Below are 23,669 nucleotides of genomic sequence, written 5' to 3'. Positions count from 1 at the left end.
TCTTTTGATGAACGTGGGCCTAATGTTACTGCAGTCTGGTCCCGCCTTTCTGAGAAGGCTTCATCCTTGATAAATTCTAATAGGGTTCTATAAAATTTCTTCAGAATAAGCCTATAGAATGTCATCAAGATTGATGGCCTCTCTATAGAATCTGTAAACTCACCAGTAAAATTTAACAGCAGATTATAACCTTACTACAGAATTCGGTATTTTGGGCCAAAATTTCTATAAGAATTTAGAAACTTAGATTAACAAAGTGATTAGTGATGTTGGATGTCCAACTTGGGAGACATTAAAGGGAGCTGATTTTTAGAAGGGCTGAGCAAACACTCTTTGAAAAGCAGGTTAAGGTGCCACAAATTGTACCCCCCCCCCAAAAAAAATTCCCATATCCAACATCGCTAGCCAGTTTTGAAAATTTAGGCTATTATTCAGGATTAAAAATTATAAGACAAGGACCAATTCCTGGATTCAATTGATCCCCTGAAGGGGGAAGACTACCCTAACTATATACACAGTAGGCACTTTAAGTGAAAAAGTCCTTTGGGGGAAAAACTGGACCTCATTCAATGCAAACCCTGCTGACTCTCACGTGGTTTCACTGACGACGTCAGCCCAAAGCAAAGCCCAATGGATGCAAATCCATACAAAAAGAAGACAGGATAAAATTTGCACAAACCTCTGAATTAAACAACCCTAATTTCATCCAGTTAGAGCAATGAGCCTCTGAATTGAATGTTGTGATCAATACTGTTATTAGTGGAATGTGGTTTCCAGATTTATGTGGTTGTTTATGCATCATCAGTAAAAATTACACAGAAAAAAAAGTTTTGCAGAGTACACTGCACAGAGAGGTTCCTTAAGCACATATTACAGCCAGTGTGCACCAGGTCACTTTATTACCTTCCTGGCATCTCTAGCTGATGAGATAAAGTAACTGACATTTCCCAGACAGCATCTGTATTAATCAAGTCTAAACTACTAAGACACATTGAGCCAAAAAAATTCCACAGAAACCTCCTGGGATGGCTTCTGCTGCTTCTTTCTTTCACAATAGCCTGTTCTCTCACACCCCACACTCCACATCATCACCAAGGGATGGTTAGGGAACTTTAAGCCTCCGCGGTTTTCACAATGCTGACCTCTCTTGGTTCTCTTGTGTCCGATGGTTCCTTCAATGTTCTCTCCCCTCTCCTAGGCAGTCTCAAAATTTTCATCCTTGGCTTCTTCCTCTTCTTCCTGAACCCCCTCTCACGGTGATACCATCCTTTCATACAGCTTTAGCTACCATCTATGAACTAAGGCCCCATAAACCTTGCTCCCCATTTCTGGGATGTCTCACTCTATCTAGTCCCATATCTCAGTCTGGATGTCGCACCACCAACTTAAACCTAACCAGGCCAAAACTGAACTCCTGGCCTTTCTTTGAAACCCTCCTCTCCATTCCCCTCATTCTCTGTCACTGTTAAACACATCATGATACCGGGATAATCTTCATCTCTTATCACCTCAGTAAGACAGCGGGAGGCTGATTTTTCAAAAGTGCACTGCACAGCTGCTATTGACTTCTTTTGGAGGTGGAGGTGCTCAGTATTTCTGCAGACCTGGCCCTAGACCATGCCAGCTCCCTAAGGTCTAAATCCAAGTCCCATAAAGTCCATGGTAGTCTTTCCTGGAACTTCAAAGGAAGTTGGATTGGGCCCAGGATGAGAATCTGGACTGGATGAAATCTGAAGAAGATTACAGGGAGTTTCCCTGTAGCAATGTTTGGTTTTTTTTAAAAAATGTTTTCCTTTAATTATTCTGACAAATGTTGCTTGTAAACTCTCTGACATGGGTCAGTGCTTCAAAGTAACATTTACTGTGGTCTCCAGTACTGCTGTCCATCTCTCAGCCTTACTAACTGAGCTTACACAATTCTCTTTCTGGAAAATCTCAAACTCTGCCAGAAACTGACCTGCCACTGTCCACTTTTCTTGCTGAATATATAAATGACCTTACCACATCCCATAGGCTGTCCTAACCCATAACCAGTGTTCCCTGTCAGCACCTCATATGTTTGAGCTAAAAAAATCCTATAAGTTCAAAAGTTACTTTCATCCAATTTCTTACGTATTTGGAATGTTGAGAGCTCTCTTTCTCTCTGCCCTACTCCGCATGTAGTATATGTGCATTCTTTTTACAGAATATCTACCTGAGCGAGGGGATATAGATAAACTCAGAACATGAAGGGCTGGATTCTCTTATCACTTACACTAGTTTTACATCAGTGTAACAACATTAGTTTGACTCCCCATTCAGACCAATGTAAATCATGAGTCCATGGAGTAACATCATGAGGGCAGTGACAGGAGAATTAGGCCAAGAGTTACACCTCTGTAAAACACATGTAAATAGAAGGAGAATTGGGCCCAATGTGTAAATGTTTTTTCTAATATTTACCAAAAAATTCCACCCAGAGGCCCAGGTTCTCAGCATAGCTCTATTAAAGTCAACACTAGCCAAGGATCTGGCCTACCGATCCTCATGGAAATCAGGATACAGCTGGTCAGGAATTTTTCATTGGAAAATACCAATTTGTTGAAACAGGTTTATCCAGGTGGAACCAAAGAGCCAGAGATGGGAATAGCCATCATTTGGGCCCTCATTTGGCATGTGGGAGACCTAGCGCCTGATTTGGAGCCAGAGCTTCAGCCTGGGTCTCCCACATTGCAGGTAAGTGCCCCATCCACGGGGCTATTGAGTCGATCTCTCCTGTTGGAGCTGTGCCATTTGTATAGGTAATTAAATATTTGGGGGAGGGGGTGAAGAGAGCAAAAGTGATACCTACACTATAGCCAAGGGGCTCAGACACTCATCTATGCTGTGAGGAAATCCAGGTTCCAGCCTCTACAGCCCCATGGGATGTAATCATGTATTCAAAATGCACAGCTCCAACCTGAGACACATAGATGGTATAACCTGGTGGGCTAGCTTGCCTGGGATGAAAGCAGAGACTTGAAGTAAGTTATTGGCTATTCTAGAAACGGAGGGGGTGTTTCTCTCTTTTTTGTGCAATGAAGTTTTTGGGAGGTGGGAAGGGGTGTTCTCACCTCCTCAGACACATTTCCTGCTGTGTCAGTTTCATCCTGATGTGGAACAAACAAACAAAACTTTCAGAAACTTTGCAAACTAGGATGATTGTTTTCCAGCCAGTCCTAATCAGCAGTAACTCTACTGAAATCAATGGGTATACACTGAGTTCTTTAAACTTTGAATGGATATTATTGGGCTTCTAGCTACTAAATGGGAATGGGATAGGAGAGAGAGGAGAACGATAAAATGATATTTTTTTCTTGTTAACTGTTATTTCTATATTGGCAGTGCCCCTTTAAATTGCACAACGGTTCTACTGATTGGTAGTGCTCAAGTCACTTTCTTGGGAGGTATTTTTTGTTTTGTTTTTTTACCTCATCCCTTGTCAGTTACAAGTAGAAGTGATCTGGTGGCTGTTAAAGGTCTAAAGTGCTTGTAGCTTTTGCTCTCCTGGCTCGCACAAATGCAAGAAGGCTGAGCAACTTCTTGTTCAGTATGTTCATTTTAATAGCTTGGTATTTTAAATTAGTGACACATGGCAAGTGGATCAATTTCATGGAATACTAAAAGGGTACAGAAGACAACCATGCTTCAGCTTGATGCACTGACGTGCCAACACATGGGGTAGAAGTAAGTCACCTCTGGCAGGGCGGCTCTAGGTATTTTGCCGCCCCAAGCACAGCAGGCAGGCTGCCTTCGGTGGCTTGCCTGCGGGAGGTCCCCGGTCCCACGGATTCGGCGGCACGCCTGCGGGAGGTCCGCCAAAGCCGCAGGACCAGTGGACCCTCCGCAGGCATGCCACCAAAGGCAACCTGCCAGCCGCCCTCGTGGCGACCAGCAGAGCGCCCTCCATGGCTTGCCGCCCCAGGCACACGCTTGGCGTGCTGGTGCCTGGAGCCGTCCCTGACCTCTGGGCAACCATAGTTTAAAGGAAACAATCTGTTAATTGGGATAGAATTGAACCTACCACACAGCCACCTTTGCCTCCATCCCTGAATACTACCAAGAGCAGATCAGAATGTAGGCCAGGCTTTAGACTGTAAGCTCCTCAGGGCAAGGACTCAGTCTTCTTTTTCTGTAAAGCAACATGTACACTGATGGTGCTGTACAAAGAAAAACAGTAGGGTGTTCTGATCCCAATCCAGAGTTGTGATTCAAGCCCCTCTCTGATGTGAACATAAATACCATTTGCAATGTACAGGCTGAAATAATGTAAGAGGATAAAAAGGTGCAGGTGGCTTGTACATATTAAATCACAAGAGATGATGAGGGACTTGCTCATTTAAAGAAATGCATCCATCCTAGTCCTTCCAACACAGTGGCAAACCACAAGAGGGCAGCATCACTTAAGACTTCACATTTCAAAAGGAAACCTCTACAATACTTTCAAAAGAGGAGCGGGGGAAAGCAGGGGACTTAAATTCATAACTCTGCTAGATAGTAAAAACCATGGCCTGAACATAGACACTGGATTTATGGCTTAGTACAACAATCCATAACCCACTAAGTTCCTTGTTTTGACCTATGACTGCAGAGCTGCTCTACATTGAATGGTCCCTTACAATATGTGCTAACTACTCATTATGCTAAACAATCTGTTCGACCTTGCATTTTGCTGGGATGCTGGGAGTTCCTTTCCCAGACCTGAAGAACAGCTCTTTGTGGCTCAAAAACTCGTCTCTCTCTCCAACAGAAGTTGGTCCAATAAAAGATATTCCCTCACCCTGCTTGTCCTTACTTCCTAGTCCAGGCCTTCCTTGCTTCACAACAGCCCATCTACGAGATAATTAACAGGGGGAATGGTATGGAATGTAATCAGAATTAACATTCAACCGTTATAATCTCAAAGCTCTTTACAAAGGCAGGCAAGTATCATTTCCCCATATTCTAGAGTGGGAAACTGAGGCACAGTTTAGTGAACTGACTCTCAGTCAAGTGCCCCATACACCAGATCACCATTAAACCATTGACAACCCAGAACTCTGAATACATGCTGCTCTTTAGGTATTCTGATACAGAAGGAACCATTGCAGCTTTTAAGAACAAGGAGTACTTGTGGCACCTTAGAGACTAACAAATGAATTTGAGCATACGCTTCATCGGATTCATGCAGTGAAAAATACAGGAGGAAGATAAATATACACAGAGGACATGAAAAAGTGGATGTTGCCATACACACTCTAACGAGAGTAATCAGTTAAGGTGGGCTGTAATCAGCAGGAGAAAAAAACGTTCGTAGTGATAATCAGGATGGCCTATTTCCAACAGTTGACAAGACGGTGTCAGTAACAGTAGGGGGAAAAATTAGCATGGGGAAATAGGTTTTACTTTGTGTAATGACCATCCACTCCCAGTCTTTATTCAAGCCTAATTTAATGGCGTCCAGTTTGCAAAATAAATTCAAATTCTGCAGTTTCTCGTTGGAGTCTGTTTTTGAAGGTTTTTTGTTGGCGTATTGCGATTTTGAGGTCTGTAATTGAGTGAGCAGGGAGGCTGAAGTGTTCTCCGACTGGTTTTTGAATGTTATAATTCTTGATGTCTAATTTGTGTCCATTTATTCTTTTGCGTCGAGACTGCTGGTTTGGCCAATGTACACTCTTTGGGAGGACTGGGGGAAAGTACCTGACAATGACAAGCATTCTGTGGAGCAGCGACCATCTTTTATTATGTGTGCACAGTGGCTAGTGCAGTGGGGCCCTAATGCTTGATTGATGGCCCCTAGACACTGCCACAATACATATAATGCCAACATTCCCACTAACTCCAGGACTGGACCCAAAGGCTGATCTGGATTTTTAAAGGGCCTAGCTTCCAGACATGTATCTGTATGGGCTTTATGAAGTACCTTTGCAGAATCACTGCAGAGATCTTCAAGATAAAGGTTCTTCAATGGTCCCTTATTTGCTAATTGAAGGCCATGGCGTTTCTGTATTTGTTTTGTGACAACTGCTTTTAAATATCCAAAACAATGTTTATGTAAATGAGCATAATCCCCATCCAGCTCCCCATCCAGCATATGCATGGCAGGCTCTTGTGCACAGCCACCCTTAGGGGTGAGTTGGGGTTTGTCTTTATTCTGCTACCTAAGCAATTAAATAACTTAAACAAATCCATGGGCCCGGACTGTACTTACTGACTTCACTCTGACAGTTTAGCACATTCCTCAGCCATATTTTCTCCCAGGCTGTTTATCCCCAGGAGTTCCTGTCCCTCCTAGCAGATGTTCTCGCTTTAATCTCAGCTTGACACTCAACCTTTTATTTTCATCATTTTGAGCTAATGAGCCCTGGTCTGACTGCCAGCATAAGTCATCAAAGTCCCAAAGCTTGACATCCATTCTGTCAAAGCTGGTCTCAACCGCATATCAGCAGTTTAGTCACAGAATCAAATCGAAAAGCCTGCCTCATATAAAGTACGTACAAACTTCATTTCTCTTTTGGCACCATCAGGCGCAGTTCAGAAACAAATGATGTGAGATCAGAGCAGGGCGCAACTCCCCAGCTTGTTTCCCACATTTTCATTTAGCTCACTTGCTGTTTGTATTATTGACCTCCCAATCAATAACAAGGCAGTCTCCATTTTTTTCTATTTGCTACGATATGTAGCTGTGTACATCAGAGGAGAAGTTTTTGCTTGTTGTTTTAGTTTCGGGGTTTTTTTTGGTTGGTTGGTTTTTGCTACTCCAGACTGAGCCTCAGGAAATCTGGGTTCAAGGCCTACTTCTGCCCCAGACTCTGTGTGACCTTGAGCAACTCAATTATCCGGTGCCTCCAGTTTCCATCGGTGAAATGAGATTATTTGTGCCACCATTTGTCTGTCTTGTCCACTAAGGGCTTGGCTACACTTACAAATTTGCAGCGCTGCAGCAGGGTGTGAAAACACACCCTCTGCAGCGCTGCAAATTGCGGCGCTACAAAGCGCCAGTGTAGTCAGAGCCCCAGCGCTGGGAGCCGCGCTCCCAGCGCTGTCCGTTATTCCCCACAGGGATGTGGAGTACGGACAGCACTGGGAGAGTTTTCTCCCAGCGCTGGTGCTTTGACTACACTTAGCGCTTCAAAGCGCTGCCGCGGCAGCGCTTTGAAGTGTAAGTGTAGCCAAAGCCTTAGAGTGTAAACGCTTTCCTGCAAGGCTGTCTCTTACTATTATATGTACAGCACCCTGTGTGCAATAGGGCCTTTGTCCAGTGATGAGCTGCCAATTTTTTAACAACGGGTTCCCTCCTCCCTCCAAAATTTTAACAACGGGTTCCCTCCTTCCCCCCCCTCCGTGGGGGGGGGGTCGTGCCCCATCCAACCCCTCATGTTCCTTAACACACACACTCCGAGACCCCTGACCCATCCCCCCCTTCCCTGTCCCCTGACTGCCCCTTGCCGCCCCACCCAACCCCTCCTCTCATTCTCAGTGGCCCCCCAGAACCCCTACCCCATACAACTACCCCTTCTCTCTGTCCCTGAGTGCCCCCACCACCTCATCCAACCCTGCTCTTTCCTGACTGCTCCCCGGGACCCTTGCCCCCATTCAATCCCCCTGTTCCCTGCCCTCTGACTGCCCTGACCCCTATCCACCCCCCCACAACCCACCCCCTCCCTGCCCCCTTACCACACTGCCTGGGGACCGGGTCCACTCTGCCAGAACCACGACCGGCGCCGCTCGGCCCGACTCCCCGGGCCGGGCCGGCGCCGGGGCCCGGCCGCTCGGCCCGACTCCCCGGGCCGGCACCGGGGCCCGGCCGCTCGGCCCAACTCCCCGGGCCGGGCCGGCACCGGGGCCCGGCTGGAGGGAGCCGCGGTCTGGGACCGGGAGCTGCTGAGCCAGCCGCACCTCCCCTCCCCCTCCGCGCCCCAGCTTACCTGCTGGCTGCCTCCATGCTGCTTGTTCAGGCTTCCCGCGAACATCTGATTCGCGGGAAGCAGGGGAGGGGGAGGAGAAGGGGGCGGAGCAGGAGAGGAGTGGGCGGGAACTTTTGTTAAATTTAGCAGCCCTTAACAAGCGGTTCTAAAATGGCTGCTAAATTTAACAACGGGTTCCCGCGAACCCGTGCGAATCCGCTGCAGCTCACCCCTGCCTTTGTCTTACTTGGGATATCGATATGCTACGGAAGTAAAGTTCAAGGAACTTACTGCCGTGGACCTTCCCTGCAGGGAAATTTCAGAGTCATGTGTGGGAGTATTTGCAAAACCCAAATTTTATATTCAGACACACATACAGCACGTGCCATGGGTTGATGGGTTGACTTGCTGGGATCTATGGTTTGCTCCATTCCAATTTCTACAGCTATCGATCTATCTACCTTAAGGTTTTATACTGCTGTCCATCACCACAGTATCTGAATGCCTTCCACATAAATCACTAGAAACAGCCAAAGCCCTAGTGCACTCTGTGGTATTTCTCCCTTTTTGGAGTCACAGCTCTGCTTGGGATAGGCCTTTATTTTGTTTTTTGTGTGGTGAGGGTTTAGAGGCAAAAGGGAATGTAAATGTCATTGTTATGATGGGAAGGTTTTGTCAAAGCAGAATGTTTTGCAGCATTTCCTGAAGCCAGTCAGACACTGGCTAGACCTGCTCTCCTCTGAAGTTTGTCCCATATATATCCACTGTACCTTCAGAATGGCAACTAAAAAAGCCAGTAGTGTCAGCCAGTCAATTTTACTTTTGGAGAAACACATGGTTATTGAACTGAGTTGGAGCATGATGTTTTATTTTATGCTTTTTAAGGGGATGACGGTGAAAAAGGAGATCAAGGAGAGGTTGGAAAACATGGAAAAGTAGGCCCCAAAGGACCAAAAGGTACGTATGGTAGTTTTGATAGTATTGATATAGAGATATTAACACAAATAAAACAGAACAATATGTCAGTTGCCAGTTATGATAATACCTTGGACTAATGCTGTACCAAGAGATCTCATAATATTTTCTAAACATGAATTGATTAAGGCTAACAACATGCCAGAATTACTATTAATATGGGTATTACTATTACTCTTCTATACCATAAGAAAGTCACAACTTATGTCTGACTGCAAACAGTCGTGTGACAGGCCAATAAGTTTCTATTGCTGCAGTTCATCGTGACTGAGGCGTGTGGAAGATGGTTAGCCGATCAGATCACATATGCACCACCTGGCCTCACGGCTAGTTCATCAAAAATAACCTGGGCCCTAATTTCATCTCCTCTTCAGAATGTGAACGAGAGGAAAAACTGCAACATGTCTGAAATTATATGGCTATAATGGAGGGATTTCCATTTAACTCTGATTAGGAACATTCAAAGCCACATGTAACAAGACATAGCCTGACTTCATATTTCAACATACATCAAGGTTTTATTGGCCCTTGAGTCAAATACCTCCTTAGGTGAAACCTAGGCTCAGAGTTACCGCTAGGTCAATAAATCTTAACATTTATCTCAACAGAAGCCAATATCTGTGGAATTTTCAAATTTACAGATGAGCAAACTGATGCATAGGGGCCCAGATCTCAACGGTAGTTAGGCTGCTTCCATCCATTGAAATCAATGGAGGGTAGGAGCCTAAATATCTGTAAGAATTGGCCAAACAGCAAGTCACTATCTAAACTGGGACTGGAGTCAAGGCCTCTCAGCACTCCGCTCTATTAGACACACCCCCTCCTTGGATAATGAACAGTACGACAGCATTCTGAGGCAAAGTGCTGCTAATTACAGAGTTCAGAGTAAAGCTTATTTGGGTGTCCCATCTCATAGTTTAATCAGCTGTTTTTGCAATACTGATGCAAACACATGTTCATTCTCCCATATGGCAATGGGCTAAGTATATCAGGACACTGATCCGTAGCGTTGTTTTACATTTTATAGCTAGAATATTTTTTAAAATTCTGTTTACTAGCTGTTATAATTAATACATCCTCTAATTCTGTATATACATGGGCTACATAGGAGCATGTGTGACATTGCTTCAAATCATAAAATAGTGACTGGAGCAGATCAGAGGGAAAGGAATTAGTTAACGTGTTTATTAAATGTTTTTGTGGCATTAAAGTCATATGTGTAGATGGAGAGCCCACAATACTAGGAGCTCATAATTTAGCCAGCCAATTTGCAACATAAAACAATGGCAAGTATAAAGGTTGTTATTACCATTGGACTCTGTGCACCAGAAAAATCCTGTAGTGACATGCAGCAAAAACACTGGGCCACATTTGGCAATCCTAACTTTTACCGCAAGTAAGGACTTCAGAATTTGGTCGGGTAAAAGAAATCAAAGAAATACTTGACAGGGGTTCTCAAACTTCATTGCACTTTGACCCCCTTCTGACATGACCCCAGGAGGGGGGGACTGAAGCCTGAACCCACCTAAGGCCCATCACCCCAGGCAGGGGGCCAGTAGCCTGAGCCCAGCCGCGGGCTTCAGCCCCAGGCACTGGGACTCAAGCTTCAACTTTGGCCCTGGGCCCCAGCAAGTCTAACACCAGCCCTGGTGACCCCATTAAAACAGGGTCATGACCCACTTTGGAGTCCCAACCCATAGTTTGAGAACCACTGAGCTATTGGCTATGGATTTGTTGTGTAGCATAATTGATATATGAATAACTAAAATGGGTTTTAATCTGTATTTTCAGTATAAAGGATGATGGCTCCAGGCATGTCAATTGAGAGTTTTAATAGAACAAGAAGTTCTGAAATGTCATGCTGTTCATTCCATAGTACAGGAGTTCAGAACCATCCATTAGTATCGTCCTAATACCTCCAGACACATAGGCCTTGCAATGCTGAGCAGACAAATCCCTAAATACATTTAAAAATTCTGGGCCAGGGAGACTGAGCAGGAGGGGAAAAGATAGGCGATCCTCTGCATAAAATCAATGGGAATCTTGTTTAAAACTTTTTTTCCAGCATGTAAGCTACATTTCTGATGCCTGCTAAGAACTTGTCCATTACAGAGATTGGCAAGAAGGATAGAGAGCCCAATTTTTGGCCAACACATTGGGCACCTCCTGAGCTAACAGCATGAGCTGCTATGGAGCTAAAGAGCCAAAGCTCTCCAAGTGGGGATGTCACAGACATCTGGATCGGCCCAGAGGAGGACCAGTAACACACATTGCTTCATTGCACTTGCATGCTTTAAAAAAGTAACAAATCATCTAAAGAATTAAACAGTGTCCTGCGAATGGGTAAAACCATTCACCTTCTTTTCATTGCTTTCCTTTTCAGGAAACAAAGGCGCAGTGGGGGATAGTGGGGATCAGGGAATGATTGGGAAAATTGGCCCAATCGGTGGAAAAGGTAATTTATGTGTTTCATGTTACTTTTTTGTTTTTTGGTGAAGGTACATATTCAATTATGCCATGATTTGTATGTTTTTAAGAATTACAGATATTAAGTACAAATAATTCAGATTCAAATAATGTCTGATTTATGTTCCCCAAATATATTTACACAAGCTAATTGGGGATCATGATACAGTTTGGTGTGTGTATGTTCTAGCTAAGCTAAGAAAGCTGATCTCTTTTAGATTACAGAATAAAAAGCATAGGGTGAAATCCTGGCTCCAATATGGCAAAACTCCCATCGACTGCAATGAGGCCAGGATTTTACCCGCTTACTTTCAAAGCTGAGGCTCATGAGTCAATATTCTGCTGCTTATTATTCATGCCTAATGTCTGGACCTGGCTAACCACCTTGGTGTGCAATGGCCAAGCTCCTTGCAGGAGACCTAGATTTGGCAGTGATTTTAGGACTCATGTTCTGACACCAATTACTTAGTCTGAAAACCTATCCCTTGTATATCAAGGTAGAATATAACTACACCTGTCAGAAGAGGCCCTCAGTTTTCAAACTATACACATACAATTATAAGTTTCAGAGTAGCAGCCATGTTAATCTGTATCTGCAAAAAGAACAGAAGTACTTGTGGCACCTTAGAGACTAACAAATTTATTTCAGCATGAGCTCACGAAAGCTCATGCTGAAATAAATTTGTTAGTCTCTAAGGTGCCACAAGTACTCCTATACAATTATAAGTTACTGCATAAATACATCAAATAAACATACATATTGTTTGGTTTAATTTCCACTTAGGCAGGAAGGAAAGGATCGAAACTTTTATTACCCCTGGTTACAGCGGAATGGAAATTTGATACAGCTATCTGACTGTCTGATGTGCTCTGAGGTTTAATTTTTACTATGGCTTGTAACAACCAATCATAAAGTGCAACACCTGTGTACTCAGCTTTATTAGTGTGTGGTTCCCGGGCACTAGCATTGTTTGTGTTTGTTTTTAAGACAAAACTGTAATGATGCTGCCTCTGGCGGGACACAACTGAGAGTACCAATTCAGGACAAATTGCTTAGAGCAGGGTAGTTACAGCCCAAGGCTGGGGTTTCTCCGCCTTTAAGGCAAACCAAACCAAACCAGCCAGCCAGCCAGGACTTTGGTTTTACCCCACTGGCTAACCATAAGTCATACAAGCAATTCCCTGAGATATTCCAGTTTCCCAGTACTACCACCAGAGCCACCCATTATGGGAACGAATGGTTATGAAAAATCAATGCCCCAAAAAAAGAAAAAGGAGGTTCTACCGATCCCAAAGGACCACGCCCAAGGCCCAGGTCAATATACAAATCAGATCTTACCCACAAATCATGCTGTTGCCAATCCTTTAGAATCTAAAATCTAAAGGTTTATTCATAAAAAGAAAGAAATATAGATGAGCGCTAAAATTGGTTACATGGAATCAATTACATGCAGGAATGGCAAAGTTCTTGGTTCAGGCTTGTAGCAGTGATGGAATAAACTGCAGGTTCAAATCAAGTCTCTGGAGTACATCCACAACTGGGATGGGTCATTCAGTCTTTTGCTCAGAGCTTCAGTTTGTAGCAAGGTTCCTCCAGAAGTAAGAAGCAGGAGTGAAGACAAAATGGAGATGAGGCAGCTGCCTTTTATAGTCTCTTCCAGGTGGAAGGACATCTTTTTGTTCTTACTGTGGAAAATTACAGCAGCAAGATGGAGCTTGGAGTCACATGGGCAAGTCACATGTCCATGCATGACTCAGTTTGTAGACCGATGCTATTGTTTACATGTTAGTTTGAACGTTCCCAGGAAAGCTCAGATGTGGATTGGCATCTCCCAAAGTGCATTGTCAGTTAAATGTTTCTTGATTGGGCACTTACTGAGAATAGTCCCTTCTCAAGAAGCTGACCAAATCCTTCACTGAGGCTACTTAGAATCAAACCACATTGAGATACAAGTACATAGCCAATATTCAGAACTTCAACTACAAAAATGATACACACATACATCTAGCATAATCATAATCAGCAAATCACAACCTTCCATAGACACCCTACACAACAACCTTTGCACAATATTTGCTGCAAATATATAACAGTGGTTGCAACAATGATCTATACGGTCACAGGTTATGTCAATAACATCCCAAAAACACCAAAACATCTGTTTAAATAATCTGAAAGAACTATATGGACTTTGCAAGCAAATAAGAAAAAAAGGCAAGTCTAACTTTTGGCTTTGCATTACTGAGTCTCAACCTACAGCCTTTTCTAACATCAGTTCCCATTGGTTTCAATGGGAGACATGGCTGAATAAAGATAGTTGCACAAAGGGAATGGAGAGCTGCTTTAGATGTCTGCTGGGGATTCCCCTGACACGGGGGAATACTCAGCTGGAGTAAAGCTAGTGTATGCTCCCAAGGGTAGGAGCAGGCTGGAGATGGGTAGAAGATGGAGTGATCCCTAGCTGACTGCTGTAGCCCATGTAATTGAGAACAGCTGGCCCTTAGGCTCCCAAACAAGATCAAGGGAGCAGAAAAATAGCTTAGATCTCCCCCATCTCATTGACTTCAGTGGAATTACTCCAGATTTATACAGCATTTGCAGAATGTGACACCAAGGGACAGATTTTCAAAGGTATTTAGGCACCTAACAATGCAGGTTGGCATCTAGTCAGATTTTCAAAAGTACCTAAACATGTAAGGTGCCTAACTCCCATTGATTTCAATAACTTGCTAATAACTAGTGCTTTTGAAAATCCCACTAGGTGCCTACTTGCATCCTTAAATATCTACATACCTTTTAAAATCTGACCCCAACTTTTTAACTCAAGCCAGCTCTTTGCCTAACATAGTAACTGTTATATTTACTCTCTGATGGTCAAGAAAGAATTATACAATCTGTTTGAAAGAAAATGAGGAAACAAACAATTAAAAATGTGTTTCTGTTTCCAGAAGCAAAGGTAGTTCAAGCTAGAGGGAAGAAATTGCTGCTGGTATTAGGGTTCAGTTTATTGCTTTAGATGTTCCAGGGGTTTCCTGTCACAAAACTGAGGTTATACCCAAACCAAGAAATGAATGTATTTTATCATGCTAACTTACTATATGTCTGTGATGAGGGCAGACAGTGAGAAAGAATTTTTGGCATCCCAGGTTAAAAATAGAAAAGGTCATTCTGAAAATGGGGGAACTGGCTCTGATGCCAAAGTATCCCATTCTTTATTACCAAGATTTGTAAAGAATTTGCCCACAGCAAGTGATTCTTTAATACGGCTCCTTATACCATTACAAACAACAGCCAAGATCTTCGAAACGGTGACTGGTATTTTTGCATGCCTCAGTTTTTTAGTGACTAATCTGAGACACTTTAAAGGGGCCTGATTTTAATGAACATCTGCCCTCTGCAAATTAAGCCCCTTTAAGGTGCATCATTAAGACACCTGAGAATTGTGGTACCCAAAATCACTAGTCACTTTTTTAAAATGCTGGCCAATGTCTATTATTGATTTTCATGAGATAAGAAGTCAGTAGTGTTATTATGTACTTACACTGGTGTAATGTTGGGCTTCTTCACGGCACATTACTGTGAGAATCTACAGAACACTGGAAGTCTTTGAATGTGGCTTAGTGTACTATGCTTTCAAGTAGTAATAATCAGTCACACTCGGGACTTTCACTACAGTGCAGCCATGTCCACACAGGGATGTTGATGTACAGCAAGCTGGGGCACTGCCAATTCACACCCTGGCTTGCCTAAGAGCACTAATTGGCCCATAGAATTTAGCTTTTACTAGATATATTAATATCCTTCAGTATATGAACAGAAGACCCAAACCCATTCATGGTTTAATGCTATAGAGTATTAGGTGCTTTCATGAAATTTTCCAGAATTTCCATCTGTCTGTACAAAAGGGAGTCAGTTATCTTTATTTAAAATGTTCATAAGCTCCTGATGTCTTCAAAAAAATATAACTATATTAAGGAAAAGAAATAATGTAAAAATACATGGTGTGAAACTACAAGGTAGAATTAATATTAAGCAGGGTTTGATCTCTGAACCAAAGATGCTATTTAATCTATCAGAGAGAGCTGAAATGAATTTTAAATAAAGTCAGGCACTTTTCTGATTCAAACAATTGTGAGTGGCTTTGAAATAAAGCTGCTCACTCATCTTTTTGTTTTAGTACAGCCAGTTAGCTATGGATCATTTGAATGATTTTCAAAATATGAGAAACACAATAAAAATAAAAAATATCACATTTCTATGGATTTATTCTGAAATGATATGAGGTCCCCTACCTACCTCAGCTAGAGAGCCGTTTGCCAGTGGTGTGCATTGCTTAATGCATCCATGGAAATTCACTGGGTTTTGTCAAACCAGCTTTATCCTGTATCTTAATTTTACATGATGTAATCCAGTGCCATATGGACTCAGTCCTGCAAGATGCTGAGAGAATTCCCACGGACTTGCTGACGGCTTTCAGCATCTCTTGATCCAGCTATATAAAGGGCATTGTGCAGCTCCCCCTTAAATTGAGTGGGTACCAGGCACCAGCCACCAACAAGAGGCTTGAGCTATCAATGGGTCAGCTATTAAAGTTTTCTTCTTCTTTTCATTCACCAGAATTAATCATAGATTGTTTGATTTGGCACATCTGCTAGAACAGCACATTAGTGTCCTTCTGCCAAATGCACACAGCTAATACATTACTAAATAAATTTCCAACATGTTTTTCAAACATGCTCTCCTGAGATATGGGAACATATTTTTTTTTCTTCATTCAGGTGACAGAGGAATCAAAGGTTTAACTGGGGTGTCTGGAGGGAAGGGAAAAGCAGGTACAGTATGTTAGTTACCACTACATTTCCTGATCTGTGTCTTTCTACTAAGGATGATTGAACCTGCTGGAGTGCTGGGGTTTCCCGACATTTTGTAAGTTTGGGGTTTCACAGAAAAACTGAGATCCATGAAATGTTTTCCACCCTTAATTTAAACCCTGTTTCTTTATCGAGACTTTTTTTTAAGACAAAATATAGATTTTTTTACTAAATGGCAGCTTAGGCTGTGCAAACCATAAAGATTCTTGTGAGAAATTAACTGCATCCCTCCTCTTCCTGGGAGCAGCAGAAGAATGAAATAAAATATACAGCACCCCAGAGGTCATTATTTTATCAGGCCCAAACACAACCCAAACTTCAATGGTTTCAAGTTGTCATGGTTGTTAGTTATTTCTACTGCACCATAGGTGCACAAGAGAGTTTATTGACATAGCCCCTCCTCCAAAAAGTTTTCAATTTAAGGGCTCAATGCTCTTTTCTATGTCCCTGGTAGAGAAGAGTCTATGCCTGAAAAGGGGGAATGTTCCACGTCTGTAGCATGTTCATCCCTTTCTCTGACCTAATAGAAGTTCCCCAGCCCAACTCTCTGGAGCAAGAGTAGGGTGGGCTGGGAAGCCAGCTGGTCTCCTCTGGATATCCCCACCCACAAGTGACGCCAGTGGCTGTGTTAACTTACCCTGCTTTTACTTCTCTGCCATAGGGAGATAAAGTTATAGGGACAGCTGTGATAGGTGAAGTCCCGGCTGGTGGATCACAGAAGAGATATGAGGGGCAGACGATATGGTGATTAAGAGGGTGAAACCTCCTACAACTGGGATGGGCCTCCCCTACTCCAGGAAAGAATTGTTCTTTTTCAAGATCAGAGATATCTAAGTGGGTGAGAAAAATCTAAACCGAAACATCAATGAAAAGTTACACTCCTATGTTAAAGAGGCACAGTCCAGCTCCCAGTTAGATCAATCAGAGTGTTATCATCAGTGGGTGCAGCACTGGGGATAAAGAGATGCTAGCTTGCCACACGCCAGCAGTAAGGCTTCTAGAAGGTCTTAGAGCAGATTGGCAGGTCAGGCAGTACCATGCACCCACCCTTCATTCCCAGCTGGTGAATCAGGTGTTTTCTGTGTTGTATCAGGCACAGTCTGTGAATGTGGGAGATACCGCAAAGTTGTTGGACAACTGGATATTAATGTTGCTCGACTCAAGACATCCATGAAATTTGTCAAAAATGGTAAGCTTCAGCGTCATTTATTTTACAGCTCCCACCTTTTTATTAATGATGATTATTGTTATACTAAGGTAGTGCCTAGAGGCCAGGGCCCCCTTGTGCTAGGCACTGTAGAAATATATATAAAGAGAGTCCCGGCCTCAAATTGCTTCCTAAGTGTAAGATTATAGACAACAGGGTGATACAAACAAAGAGTAAAGGATGCACCAGGGACCAAGGAGATGATAGGTACTAGCATGAGTGGCACTGGGGCACAGCACACCCACTGCCCATTGTCAAGTTTGTAGTAGGCATCGCAGCAGAGAAGAGCTAAGGAGGGATTTGAAGGAGGACAGTGAGATGACTGTAGATATTTACTAGGAGCTGTGCCCAAGCTTAAGGGGTGGCCAGGGAGAAAGCACAAAGTTGCTTGTTGGAAAATGTTAAAAAATATCATTAAAGGCCTTCAGCTCTGATTCTCCATCGCCTGCCACCTGGGCTAGTCACTTCCACGTAGGCAGCAATCAGAATGGTAGCACTTCATAGGCACTTTGACTACCCTGACTATACAAGCAACAAGTGTGTGCCAGTCTGCTCCATGGTGTGCAAGGGAAAAAGAAGGACACAAGACACCTCCTGCCCCTTCCAGCTCTGCACAGCAGCTGGGTGTAATTGGAGTCCCAGTGTTCACGCTTTCCTTGTGCCCCTGAGGAGTCAGATCCCAAAAGGGGATAAGCCTGGATACCGAGGAAGCACGCTTGTGGTCAGAGTTGCCCAAGCAGGCAGTTGGGGAATGTGCTGTACACCCTAAAGAGACAGAAGAGTGGCCTCTTGGCTCCAGCACACCTGGGAGCTCTGGGTAGGACTCCACACTATGCACAGTGCAGGCTAGTGCTTGTCTGGAATGACTGAACCCTCAGAGGCCTGGTTATCAGAGATGCTGAGCACCCACAGCACCCTTTGTAGTCAATGGATATTGTAGAGACTCAGCAGCTATGAAAACCAGTCCAAATTCAAAGGCCTAGCTTTAGCCACGCAAGAACACTGGCCTCCACTTACACTGAGAGGGCCCGAATGCTGTTAGCGTTCTCGCTTTTGCTTTCTGGAGTGCTGTGCTGGCATCTTTATTAAGTCACAAGTGAAGTGAATGTGGTGATCTCATCTAGTTGCCCAGGCTTGTTTGTCCATCTGGCAGGACGTGATCTGAGAACCACGGCTGCAGAGAGGCCCAGAACTGAAATGTTCAGGGAGATGCCGAGCAGTCAGGACTGAGGAGCACTATGCCTTGCCCTCACTTGTATAAGAAGCATGCCACCCTCATTAATATCATTCCCTGTTCAAGCCTTCATCATTATCACCAGAAACTCAGTTGTGGGAAACCCATTTCCCAGCTTTATGGGCTATTTCAACTGTTGTTCTGTTTAAGGAGAGACTCGTGTACATTTTGAGAGACCGTTAATAGGATGCTTGTTTTTCTTTCTAAAGTAATAGCAGGAATCAGGGAAACAGATGAGAAATTCTATTACATCGTCCAAGAAGAAAAGAGCTACAAGGAGGCCGTGACCCACTGCAGGATCAGAGGAGGGATGCTGGCAATGCCGAAAGATGAGGCAGCCAACGCACTGATTGCTGATTACATCTCCAAGAGCGGCCTCTTCCGCGTGTTCATTGGGGTGAACGATATGGAAAAGGAAGGGCAGTTCATGTATGCAGACAACACCCCACTGCAGAATTACAGCAACTGGAAGGAAGGGGAGCCGAAGAACACATCTGTGCGCGAGGACTGTGTGGAAATGCTCAGCACGGGAGAGTGGAATGATTCAGAGTGCCATCTGGCTATCTACTTTGTCTGTGAATTCAAGAAGAGAAAATAAAATGCCAGAGTGCTTGCAGGGCAGCTTCTGGACCTGCAATAATTTCTCCTGATTTATCCATTAGAGGTGATGCTCTGGGCAGGGCTAGGAGGGATAGGGCCTGATGCTGCACTCACATACACTGGTGTAAAACAGGAGTAACAATGTTTAAGTCAGTGGAGTTATACTGGTGCATGTGGAGTCAGAATCAGGCCTGCAGAGGGCTCCTAGCTTTCCAACTCATGGGGAATTTCAGTGATTTTTATTTGGGGTTTAAAGTTCTTGGGCTAAATTTAGAACCAGCATGAATGAGTCTGACTCCATTGTTGGAGTGACAGTATGTGAATAATGGGGAAAGTAAGTGGAACAGCTTATTGAAATGTTGCACAAACTCCACCGAGGGAGAGAGTGTGGCTTTTAGCCACACCAGCACTGCACTAGGGATGGTGCACAACCACACTTCTCCACAGGCAGCACCAGATGGTAGACTGCACCAGGGAGGCACAACATTTTCTGCAGCTCCCTAGTTGTGTTATGGAGTGGAGGAGTAGTGTGCAATGTCCCTTTAAGAGCTGTGAAATATCTCCTCTACTGTCCCCGTGGTAGCTGGATGGATATGCTGGCTGGTATGGAGCATCACTCCACCTGCTCCCCACCTCTCCCTGCCCAGTTGCTCTGAGGTAGGGGTTACTGGGTCTGGGGCTCCAGGGGGTGCTGGACCACTGCATTGTTCAGCCTTTTTCTTTTCCAGTAATTGGCTGGCTGTGGGTTTTGTTGGTTTGGTTTTTGGATTGGGTTTTTTTTCCTCAGCCGCTTGGAGGATGAGAGGTGAGCACCAAAAATGTTTTCTGCCCTGGTCAGCTTAAGGCTAGGGCTGCTCCTGCTTGCATGGGCAAGTGGTCAGCAATGAAAGCAAAGGCTTTGCTATCAGATCCCAGCTATTTATTATTCTACTTTGTCATTTACCTAAGAGGCCAGATTTTGATACCCTTGCTGGTGCTTCCTCCCTGAGTACTCCTGGCAAAATCATTGGGACTGCCCCAAGACCCTCTGTAGGAAATACTCCAAGATCATTTGGAGATCGGGCTTGATTTTAACCAAGATTTTAAAGGTGTGTGGGATATAACATTTTAAAAAGTGATTTAGGTGCTTAGGAGACTAAGGCTATGTCAACACTACTGCGGTAAGTTGACCTAGGCTACGCAACTCCAGCTACGTGAATAATGTAGCTGGAGTCAATGTACCTTAGGTCAAGTAACATTTGGCAGTAACATTTGTGTAATCTTTTCCTTTATAGAAAATAAAAGAGTTAAATGTAAAAATATCCTACCTGTGCATTCGTACAACATTATGGTTAACATTATGGTTAAGATTTGGTTACTAACTTTTTATTAAAGATAAAATAATTGTATTGCCTTAAATTTTGGTTATTAATGTATTAAAAGAAAGGTTGACAAGACAAAAAGTAGGTGAAAACAATGGAGTTGAGACTCAGAGTAGTTTAGTTACAGTACAGTGGGAACACCTAAAATGTTCATTCTGGTCCTAGAGATATTCACGATTTCACAGATATTCCCTGATTTTGGGAAATAGATATTTAGGACAACCACTAGAACTGGAAATGTCTCTAGAAACAGAGTGAACTTGAAGTGCACCTACTGTAGATTTTTACATACACTGTCTATAATGTATATATAGTAAAACTTATACCGATGATCTCTTTATTAAAATAATTTTAGCCTGTTTGGCCCATCTTTCCTCAAACAGTTCAGCCATTAATCTCATATAGGCAATAAATCGTTCCATTTCCTTTAATTCTTTTATTCTGTTCAACCACATGTTGACAGTTGGTATTTGATTTGCAGCCATAGTGATGAAATACATTTCTTGGTCACAGTCAAAAGACTTCTAAACAGGTACCTGTATTTGTTTAATTTCAAATAAGATCTTAAAGGTACACAAGTCAGAAATCCCAGCCATTATAACAATCACATGGCATGCACTAAGACAACTAACAACACTATGTTCAGTAATAAAAATAGCACCTATGCACTGAGGGAAGTGGACAAGTTACATTTGCTTTGGAAAGCACTGGTCTGGATTTTCTGGCGTTTATGTGCTTATATTTTGCATTTAATTCATATTTAGTGTGATCAAGAATGTTGTGAAAGAAGGAATGAGCAGGATCAAACAAGAGGCATAATGTTTGTTGCTTTCTGTTTGCAAGGGAAGTGAGAACATCTTGTAAAGGTATTTTTGAACTCTTCCTGTTTAATCACTAAGTACTGTGTGCCTGACTCTGCAGTCATCCCACCCTACCCTCTGAGTTTCTCCATGCTGACATTTCAACATACTGAGACAACATTTCACTCTAATTTTTATTAGAAGGGTGGGGCTGATAACATGTATGTTCCTGTCTTACAGACAACGGTGGCAAGGCAGGAGAACAGTAAAGCAAACTAAAGAGAAACCACAAGGAGGATTTGGTGGGGTGAGGGGAGCTTGCATATTCTTAGGCTCTGATTCAGCAAAGCACTTGCACAGTGCCCAATTGTAAGTGTGTGTTAAAGTCCCATTGAAGTCATGTGTGTGTTTTTGCTGAACAGATGGATTTAAGCATGTGCTTAAAACAGTCCAGTGCTATTTATTCTTTTGGTCTTATTATTTAAAGTGTAGAATGATCAAATACTATTTAAAGTAGACAACAATTAAATAAATGTATCCTTTACGGTTTCAGAAGTCATGAATCCTGTTGCGACTATTTCCTTTCACCACACAATTGAAACCTATTTTATCTTATCTACAATTCACCTCACCTATTTCCCAGCTTCATGAAAGCTTTAGAGCAGTGTTATTAATTGTAGTTACTTATGTAGCACCAGAGGACTGCACACTAGAGCTTTAAAACGCATGCAAATGGTATGGGAGCACTGCACTTCACCAAGCTACTTACCATCCAGATTGGATAAATATAAACCAAACAACTGAAAGGATAAAGGGTGAGGCAGAGAGCAGACACAAGCCTGGTCTACACTACGCGTTTAAACCGGTTTTAGGAGCGTAAAACCGATTTAATTCCACAACCGTCCACACTAGGAGGCACCTTATATCGATTTTAATGGCTCTTTAAACCGGTTTCTGTACTCCTCCCTAACGAGAGGAGTAGCGCTAGTATCGGTATTACCATATCGGATTAGGGTTAGTGTGGCCGCTGATCGACGGTATTGGCCTCCGGGCGGTATCCCACAGTGCACCACTGACTGCTCTGGACAGCAATCTGAAGTCGGATGCAGTGGCCAGGTAGACAGGAAAAGCCCCGCGAACTTTTGAATATTTCCTGTTTGCCCAGCGTGGAGCTCCGATCACCACGGGTGGTGATGCAGTTAAAAATCAAAATAAAGAAAGAGCTCCAGCATGGACGATGCGGACGTGATCGCTGTAAGGGCAGGCAAAACTGTTCTATCAGCGCTCCGTTACAGAAGACGAAATTCAAAATCATTTTTTAAATATCTCCAGACAGACACCATAGCAGGGACTCAGCGCACTGCTGCGTGGCAAGCGTAACGGAAAGCCAAAGAATCAAATGGACGCTGATGGACTGGAGGACTCAAGCTATCCCACAGTTCCTGCAGTCTCTGAAAAGCATTTGCATTCTTGGCTGAGCTCCAAATGCTTCTAGGGTCAAAAACAGTGTCCGCGGTGGGTCAGGGCATAGCTAGGCAATTTACGCACCCCCCCCCCACCCACCCCCAGAAGTGAAAGGGAAAACAATCCTGTCTTGACTCTTTTACATGTCACCCTATCTTTACTGAATGCTGCAGATAGACGGGATGGTGCAGCACTCAACAACAACATCCTTCCTTCCACCCCGCCATGGGTGGCTGATGGTACAATAGGACTGCTACCCGTCCTCATCATCAGTCTATTGGCACATGGGGCAGTGCAAAAGGACTGGTAACCATACCATACCAACTTGCTTGGGACTTGCTTAGGTCTCCTGGTCCTAATTTTTCCTGGTAGATGATGCAGTATGGCTGATATCCATCATTGTCATAGCAACAAGGGGCTGAGCTCCATCAGCCCGCACCCTTCATGTGTAAAGAAAAGATTCAAGTGCCCCTGAACTAGCAGAAGGATGCACTCCTTACTGTCCTGTCTGGACTATCATAGCAGCTGGAGACTGCCTTCACTAACAAGTCACTGTGTCTTATTCCTGCGTTCTTTATTACTTCATCACACAAGTGGGGGGACAATGCTACGGTAGCCCATGAAGGCTGGGGGAAGAATGAAATGAACAGGAGGGGTTGTTGCAGGAGCACCCCCTGTGAATAGCATACAGCTCATAATTTCTGCAGGATCTGACACAGAGCAGCTGTGCTCTCTGGTTCTCTGATACAGTGGTTCTCTAGTACACTTGCCCATATTCTAGGCAGG

The 23,669-nt window shown here is 43.6% G+C and overlaps 2 protein-coding genes across 5 annotated transcripts in view; one reads left to right on the top strand and one right to left on the bottom strand.

Moving 5' to 3' along the window:
- The window catches only part of COLEC10 (collectin subfamily member 10), a 164,062-nt gene extending 142,080 nt beyond the window's left edge, over nucleotides 1-21,982 (top strand). For all 3 annotated transcript variants that reach the window (XM_045003954.1, XM_045003955.1, XM_045003953.1), the window contains 5 exons: nucleotides 8,790-8,861; nucleotides 11,263-11,334; nucleotides 16,125-16,178; nucleotides 17,311-17,406; nucleotides 18,868-21,982. In XM_045003954.1, the coding sequence (XP_044859889.1) occupies nucleotides 8,790-8,861; nucleotides 11,263-11,334; nucleotides 16,125-16,178; nucleotides 17,311-17,406; nucleotides 18,868-19,256 (683 nt within the window). In that variant the 3' untranslated portion in view covers nucleotides 19,257-21,982. The remainder of the gene's footprint in view (nucleotides 1-8,789; nucleotides 8,862-11,262; nucleotides 11,335-16,124; nucleotides 16,179-17,310; nucleotides 17,407-18,867) is intronic.
- The window catches only part of TNFRSF11B (TNF receptor superfamily member 11b), a 142,594-nt gene that overhangs the window by 92,447 nt on the left and 26,478 nt on the right, over nucleotides 1-23,669 (bottom strand). Inside the window, exon 1 of one of the 2 annotated variants that reach the window (XM_045003950.1) lies at nucleotides 15,643-16,048. The exons of the other annotated variant lie outside the window; for it this stretch is intronic. The gene's annotated coding sequence lies outside the window, so the exon portion shown is untranslated. Of the gene's footprint in view, nucleotides 1-15,642; nucleotides 16,049-23,669 lie in introns of those variants that run through there. 2 annotated transcript variants of the gene reach the window in all.

This window comes from Mauremys mutica, chromosome 2, assembly GCF_020497125.1.
Source record: "Mauremys mutica isolate MM-2020 ecotype Southern chromosome 2, ASM2049712v1, whole genome shotgun sequence".
In the NCBI taxonomy this organism is placed as follows: domain Eukaryota; kingdom Metazoa; phylum Chordata; order Testudines; family Geoemydidae; genus Mauremys; species Mauremys mutica.
Note: the sequence above shows the minus strand (reverse complement) of the source record. Positions and strands in the feature narration are given on the sequence as shown.